Below are 8,591 nucleotides of genomic sequence, written 5' to 3'. Positions count from 1 at the left end.
ATCTGCCCGGCCTGGCCTTCCCTGATCTCCCAACGCCGGTTCTCCCCCTGCCACTAGCCCTGCCAGAGAACTGCGGGGGGATGGGATGGGAGGCCGGCCCGCAGACCCCGGGAGGCCCCACGCCAGGGCAAGGAAGTGGGAAGGCTCAGTGAGGAGCCAAGCCGGGTGAAGTCGGCCTGCTCCGCCCCCACCTGAGAAAATGGAGGCAGCCCCAGGCCAGTGACTGGCCCAGTGGGGTAGGCGGAATCCAGACAGGTGTCTGCTCTGCAAGCAGGGCTGGGCTGGGGGTCACTCACAGAGCTGAGCCTGCCGAGCGGCTCCCTCTCTGTTTCCGTGTTGTCGCAGTCTCAGTCCTCAGCCACTGCTGCCTTGGGCTGCTCACTTGGTCCTGCAGTGCGTCTTGGGCACTCCCAGGAATCCTCTTCTATGCCGGCCCTAAACCTCGAGTCTGTAGTTGCGTTTTTATAGTTGTAGATTAGTTGATCAAAGACTGATTCATTTTTTGTTGCTCTTGTAAATGCAAGTAGCACTCTGGCAGCACAGCGCACACCTCTCCGGCTCCCGCTGTCTCCTGGCGACCCCGCTCCTGACCCATCGCCATCTTGACTCTCTTTTCCATCTTGCATTTTTTCGAAATTAAATTTTTTAAAAAGTGATGATGAAAGAGTATGTACAGTATAAATCCAGCAAAATAAAAGAGAATTTCTGTGTTTGTACAGAAAAAATATATATATATAAGGGGATATATATCAAAAATCCAACATTGGTTAACATTAGATATTTTCTTGTTGTTAATCTACAATTTCTACTTCTATAAAAATGCACACATTCTTTTACATTTTGTAAGGAAAATATTTTAGGGCCAATTATTTCACAGATTATTCTAAATTGCTGAATTAAGAAAAAGATGGTAAAGGAATGTTTTAAATTAGATAATCTTGGAGATAAACTAAATCTTTTGGTTTTAGGAAGAGTAGGAATTATGAGTAAAACTCCTGAATACTCTTCAGAAGACCAATTTCAGGAAACTGAGTGGGTTATATTCACTAGAGTGTCATAATCATTTTTGAATCTAATCATCTTCTCTTTACTTTGTAGATGGTGGCCACTGGAATATGTCGCTCAGATGACCACGTAGTTAGTGGAAACTTTGTCTCACCTCTCCCTGTGATTCTAGGCCATGAGGCAGCGGGCATCGTGGAGAGCATTGGAGAGGGGGTGACATCAGTAAAACCAGGTACAGAAGTCACACTCAGGGGATGTGCCATGATGCAGGAACCTGAGGTGAGAAAACAGGCAATGAGCAATGGATCAACCTGCACACGGTCGTGGCCAAGCTGGGACTTGAGAGCTTTCCTCCTTCCCTCTCTCCCTGCCTGGCTCAGGCACACACGCCTTCAACACTCGTGCATTCTCTCCTGCAGCAATTCTGCATTCAGGATCTACTAGACGCCAGGTACCAGCTTTGGGCCTGGGAGCACATGAGGATCAAAGAGACACATTGCCTGTCACTGTGGAGTTCATAATCTAGTAACGTCCATGGTAGTGGTGCTGAGCTCTGTCTTCTGTCAGGGCCCAAACAGAATCACAGCGGGGACAAGGGAAACAGTGAAAGCTTCTGTTCTGAGTCCCCAGATGAGTGTCTGAAAACAGTCTGGGCGGAGTTCACAAAATAGTGTCTGTGAGGCTATAACCGAATCAATGTGATCTTTTCATAGGAGGTAAGAGGAGGCCATGTACTAATTTTCTCTTCCAATATGGCCTTTATTTCTTGAACATGGAACCAATGAAACAGAGTAGATGGAAGGAAGTGAAAGAAACATAGCAGAAGGCATCGGGCCATAAACAGTGTCTGTTCTATTACCTTTAGCGGTGGCTACATGTGACTGGTTACAAATTACTACGCATTTTATTTTCTGTATTTATTTATCCTAATTAAATGGTACATTAATATAGATGTTTTTAGAGATTGATGGTGAATAAATAGAAAGTTTCCATGCCATCATCCTTACATAAAGTTTGTCTATAAGATGTGATGGGCCAAGCATTTTTCTTGGTCTGGTGGGAGAGGTAGCATAGATGATTAAAAGTAAAAACGATGTTTTATTCTAAAAATCACTTTAGCCAGTAGTTTCCTCCTTCCCCTTTAACAAATACTTAAACTGTGAACAGAACATAATAATCTGTCTAATTTGAGTTTCAGCTCTTATTACTTTTTATTTAGAAATAAGTTAATTATAATATGACACCTTATATTAATCCCTTCTTTCTCCACCTTAGTAAGAAAAATACATATTCATAAATTATTAGCTAAAAACTCTTGAAGATCAGTTCTTTCTTATCCCAAAAGAAAGTGTCGGGGTTTAACAGGAGGAGCAAAAGGGAGTTCAGAGAGAGGATGGGTAAGAGACACGTGGAACAATTGCAGTTTGTAGTAATGGGCATGCTGATAGTATTGATCTGATTATCACATCTTGTTTACAAGTGAGGAAGGTCAACCTGGTGCCCCAGGAATACACATAATCAATACAATAAATAAGTAAATAAATAAATACTCATTTAAAAAAGAAAGTTCCTAATTCATTGTTGAAGGTTGACCTTTTAAAGAAATGTCTTGAATTCTTCTTTGTTCTACTTTTGTTAGTTTTCTTCAAAAATGAACTGAGATTTTGACAAAAGCATTCACTTCATAATAAAAATATTCACCTTGAAAAACTAATTATTGGTTATGGAAATTCTCATTTTCATTTTAACCCAATACTACCAAATACCAGCTCTCCCCAACATCAAGTGGAATTATGTCATCCCACTTGCAACCAAAACTTATATTTATAATTGCACTGAGAATACTTAAGGCTTAATTAATATAGGATTAAATGAGTTTATGTGTGTAAAGGCCCCAGGAGAAATAAAGGTAAGCGATAAGAGTTAACTATTAATACAGGAAATAAATTTTTCAAATCCATTTTGTTTTCCCCATTTGCATTTCCTCTTTGGAAATGTTCAGGCATATAAAAACTCAAACTGATAACAATATTGGCAGGCAATGACCAATGACATAGTTGTGATTGGACCCTAAGTCTTGGAGCCTTTTCAAAGACACACTATTATACACATATACACATGTTAGCTTTAAGTCTTTGCTCTATTAATTCCTGGATAGAAATTTAAGGTGAATTTCTTTTATATCCTTCCAGGTGACAAAGTCATCCCACTCTTTAGTCCCCAGTGTGGAAAATGTAGAATTTGTAAACACCCAGAAAGCAACTACTGCGTGAAAAATGAGTAAGTTTCTAATATTCCCCTTGCATAGCTCATGAGTTGGCACATTAGTTGTGCTCCTGACATGCCCTTGTGTGTCTGTGTGTTCCACTGACCAGTCTAGGCAACCCTCGTGGAACCATGCAGGATGGCACCACCAGGTTCACCTGCAGAGGGAAGCACGTCCACCACTTCCTGGGTGTCAGCACCTTCTCTCAGTACACAGTGGTGGATGAGAATGCAGTGGTCAAAGTTGATGCAGCCTCACCGCTGGAGAAAGTCTGCCTCATCGGCTGTGGATTTTCAACTGGTTATGGGTCTGCCGTCAAAGTTGCCAAGGTAGGAATGACAATGGGCCATAGAATCAGTTGCACTCAGACTGTTCAGAAACAGAAGGGGAAGAAATTGCTAACAAGACTCAGGGATGATACTTCATTGATGTGGGGTATGGATTATGAATTAAAAAATGGCCCCCAAAGAATTGAGAGTCTGTCCTTGAAAAGTCACCATTCATCACAGATGAAAAGTTGTTGATACTTAATTAAGAAAAAGTAAAGACTTCGTTTTCAGTAACTGTTCTTCTATATTCTTTCTGGGACTATTAAATTTGGGGGCTGGGAAATCATATAGTCATTCATTCTACAGTTAGAGAGCACCTCCACATGCATTAGGTAGAGAAGATTCTGCTAAGTTCTGAGGCAGCAAAAGTAAATGAAATGAAGTGTTTGCCTTTCAGGAGCATCTAGTCCGTGGCCTCTCACTCATAGAATTAGGATCAAAAGTAAATTAAAAATCCTAACCTGATACACCTGCAAACTGAAGGTTGCCCACTCTGTGGATTCTGATGAAGAGAATAAACGGATCTTCAACTATGCATTTCTTCCAATTACTATGGGATTTTACTGGTACATGTCCTCCCTTGGCATGAACACACACACACACTCAGACATACACACACATACACTTCAGAAGTAGTAAATTTCAAGGCAACCATTCCTTAAGGGCCCCTATTCCCAGAATGTTGAAAATCTAATAGTATCTTTCATTTTGTATAACAGACACAAAGTTACTTTCCCAAAATCTCACAGCTGGTTATTATAAGAGCTGAGACTAGAATATCTTTCTCAGATCTCCTACTGAATGTAAAATTGTAATACTTAATCACTAGCACTTTTAAATCACAGTCACAAGCCTCGCATTTTTCTTAGGAAAGTGGAAAGTGGTGTTATACCTCGAAGTATTTAGAACATTTGGTGAATGAATGAGTGCATGGACACCCTTAAGGGAATGTAACAGTGAGAACACAGAACAGTAACAGCATTTTACCTTCTCTAAAAGCTGACCAGAGATGACTAGGTTTATTAAACAGTCCCTAGGCAATGTAAACAATTAGATCACATATTTTCTAAATTTCTATGACTTTAGCACTGAGTCCCTTGAGACAATTGTCTCTTCTGGTGGAGCAGGTGGTCTAAGTGACTTTGCCCACACAGCAGAATCTAACAGTAATCATGATAATAAGTTTCATTCACTATTAAAATACAGATCAACTTTTACTGCATTAGTTTCATTACTGCATTTTTAAAAGCAGGGATAAAGATCCATGAAGATCACATTGGTTTCAAGACGTATAAGAGTACTTCAAAAAGATTATGAAAAATACAATTAAAAGACAATACAAATCTTTCCGTGAACGTTTTGAAGTACCCTCCCATTATCTTAAAGTAATATGATGAATTTCCCTTGTTTGGGCTTTGCATTAAGCTAAGAACAACTCTACAATGTGTCAAAGCTAATTTCTGCTCTCATCATATTGGTCATGACTGTTCAAAGTTAATCAGCCAAGGAGTTAATTATTGAGAGTTTGATTGTATTATTTTTCGGTCACTTGGAGTAACGTTTTCCATTTATTCTACTTTCTGAAAATTGTCTTTGTGTGTGCATGAGACAGTGAAGCTAGCTATAGATGGATTTTAGCCATTGAGATTTTCTTCAAGATTGTAGTCACTGACTTTAGAGTTCAAAGTTCACTCAGCCCACTGGTTCCCAGCCTGGGTTTCCCACTGGAGTTATACAGGGACTGTATTCCAGCTACAGATATTCTGGGGGGCTACAAACTGGACACTGAAATTTTTTAAAGCTCCCTGGATGAGTCTAATGTTCAAAGTAGTATGAGAACCACTGAACTAGTTCAACCTCCTCAATTTAATTATGAACGAACTGAAGCCCAGAGAGGTATGACAGCAGGATGAACATCACATTCTGAGTAGCTCCTGATAATGGACAAGGCACGGCTATTTACAAAGCTAGGCAGCTTGTAACAATCATTACTTGATCCATCTGTGCATTTTCTGAAAACACAGGTCACCCAGGGCTCCACCTGTGCTGTGTTTGGCCTGGGAGGAGTGGGTCTGTCCACTATCATGGGCTGTAAAGCAGCTGGAGCATCCAGGATCATTGCAGTGGACATCAACAAGGACAAATTTGCAAAGGCCAGAGAGGTGGGGGCCACCGAGTTCATCAACCCTCTAGACTACAAGGAACCCATCCAGGAGGTGCTAAAGGCAATGACCGATGGAGGTGTGGATTTTTCCTTTGAGGTCATTGGTCGGCTTGACACCATGGTATGTACCATGACATGCCTAGAGATTTCTCCTTCTGCAATCTGGAGTGTGCTTAAGAAGCAGAATATAAATATTATGTATAAAGAATATTTTTAAAGAGTTGGATGTCAATTTTTCATCTCTTCTTTGTTAACTGGATTGTTTCATTTATTTTTGAGAAATCTTTCATTCTGTAAAATAAACAATCCTGTCTCAACTAATAGTTCCTTTTTAAACAGAGAAAAGGCCTTGTTATTTTCAATTAAGCCCTTAAAAATTTACATTATTAATTTTTCATGAAAACATTCCAACTCAAGTGAATATAAACAATATTAATTCTGTTCTCATATGGCCAGTTTTATTTTCTCCCACATGCTTAAAAAAAATGTTATGATAATTTTCATGTGTTTTAATGAATTTGGGGGGATTTTTCATACACCATCTGGCCACAAAAAAAAGGCGGATTTAAGGCCAAGTAATATTTAATTTAAGGAAACAATGACCTAAAGAAAGTGACTGCTTTCATGTATCGCTATATTTTGCCACCTAGAAAGCACCATGCCTTCCACATGGCTGGACCCAATCTCTATGTCGGACTAAAGACTTTCAAAAGTCAAGAAATTTTACTAGCCCCCAAATTTAGAGACACATGTCCCATAGCAGGGTTTGTGAATTACAAGAAATTATGTGTATAAAATACTTAGCACAGTGCCATCTGTCATGTGGTAAGCTCTCAATAAATGTCAGCTGGCATTATTGATAGGAAATGCTATTTCCAATCTTGCAGTGCACACATCTTTAAGTATACACGGTGTTACTTTCATACAATTACAAAACATTCAATTTTGATGGGGGACATATTTCTAGCTATCTTTCACCTAATCAAAATTCCCTAGGATCCAGTTGAAAAGTTCCCAGAGACCAACGAGTCCCCATTGTTGAGGTTCTCCAGCAAGTCCCAGCCCTGCTAGTAATGGGGAGCAGCACCCTGAGGGGAAGCTGCAGGCAGCCTGCACTGGGACAAAACCCACAGATGAGTGAAGTTCCGAGAGAGACCACCTATTTCTGAGGCTGTCGATTTTCTCCTTGTGGTCGTTTTCAATTGTTTTCCCTACATTTTCTCATAGGGAACTGGATTGTTACTTTACTGGAAGAAACCAAATGTCTGATAGCCACAACTTTTGGGAATATCTGTTCTTTGAAATGTCATAATTCAAAACCAAAGGACTCATCATTATGTAAATTCGGGGATCCTAAATCATTTTCTTACTACACAATATGTTCAAAACCCTGGCTATGGGGAGGAGTCTTTGTCAACTATCTTTTGAGATTCCAGAATAATAGGTGCAGTTTAAAGTAAAACCAGTATACATTTTGGGGAGGGAAATACAACATTTAAAACATGTCCTAGAAGTGGAGAGTAGAATAGCTATCCATGAAGAAGGGAGAACATCAAATGGATAAAAGAACATTTTTTGACCATTATATCTTGTTCACCATCACAATACCTGGTTCAAAGTACCATGTTCAAAATATCCCCTATTAACAGAATGAAAAATGAATGAACCAACTCCTTGTACTGCCTGAGAATCACGTGGTGATGAAACAGCGCCCTATTTCAGAAACCAGAATTATACACATTTGTCATGAAGTTTGCCCCTTTAAAAGAAATAAGTTAAAACACCAGTATTCATTAATCCATTCTTTCATTCAAAAAATGCTTTCTGGGCATTTCCTAAAGCCACAGCACTATCCTCGACACCAAGGGAAATGAAGAAGCAAACGACATAATCTCTTCCCTCCACACATTGACACTCTAGCTAGGTCAATAGCACATGATTCCGTGTAGCGTGAGTAGGGACTGTCAGAGAGTCCACTTTAAAGATGCTAACTATTGGTTTTATTCCAGCTGGCTGCCCTCTTATGCTGTCATGAGGCATGTGGCACAAGTGTCATTGTAGGAGTACCTCCTGATTCCCAAAGCCTCTCAGTGAACCCAGCGCTGCTATTGACGGGACGCACCTGGAAAGGAGCAGTTTTTGGTGGTATGTAATTAGGCTCAATGGTCAAATTCTTATTAATATCAGGCTTTTTTCCTTTTACAAATGACAGTCCAGGTTTTGAAAAGCAATGTGGTCAAAACCAACTTAAAATTCCTGTTATAACTATAGGCTCTTAATCAACTAGATGTGGACCTAATGCAGACAGAAGGTACTAGGACAGGTTTTTCTGGTGTTCCAACAAACTAATTAGGTCATTTCAGCATCACCTCTTTTTATACTCATAACTGCATAAGGCACCAAAATTCCCCAATAAGACACAGTAAACCTAAAGTGATAATACATGTGTACACTCCTTGTACAGCACTACTTAATTTTGGGCATAATCACATCTTTGTAAATCCTCTATAACAGGCCTAGTAACTAGGACTCTTGCTTATTTGGGAGGATTTTTTTTAAAGTCTAAGCACTTCAAAAGGATATTGAAGCACTCTATCAATCATAATCCTCAGTATATTAGTCTGTGGAATCCAGCACATTTTATAAACTTTTATCTTAATTTTATTTCAAAAGTTGCCTCTCCAAATCTCCTACTTTCTCCTGGAAGAATCTAACAGTGACATTGTCTTCTTCTCAGGTTTTAAGAGTAAAGATTCGGTCCCTAAACTCGTGGCTGATTTTATGGCTAAGAAGTTTTCTCTGGATCCATTAATAACCCATGTTTTAC

The 8,591-nt window shown here is 39.6% G+C and overlaps 1 protein-coding gene across 1 annotated transcript; it reads left to right on the top strand.

The window, feature by feature from the left end:
• Positions 1 to 1,098: 1,098 nt before the first annotated feature.
• LOC103607142 (alcohol dehydrogenase 1C-like) lies at positions 1,099 to 8,587 on the top strand (the record flags this gene model as incomplete). Its single annotated transcript, XM_008591681.1, has 6 exons — positions 1,099 to 1,237; positions 3,198 to 3,285; positions 3,381 to 3,600; positions 5,625 to 5,885; positions 7,774 to 7,909; positions 8,502 to 8,587. Coding segments are annotated over exons 1-6 (930 nt in total), but the record flags the coding sequence as incomplete, so codon positions are not given.
• Positions 8,588 to 8,591: the final 4 nt, after the last annotated feature.

Source organism: Galeopterus variegatus, unplaced genomic scaffold (assembly GCF_000696425.1).
Source record: "Galeopterus variegatus unplaced genomic scaffold, G_variegatus-3.0.2 Scaffold7164, whole genome shotgun sequence".
Lineage (NCBI taxonomy): Eukaryota > Metazoa > Chordata > Mammalia > Dermoptera > Cynocephalidae > Galeopterus > Galeopterus variegatus.
This window is presented reverse-complemented; position numbering and strand designations above follow the sequence as displayed.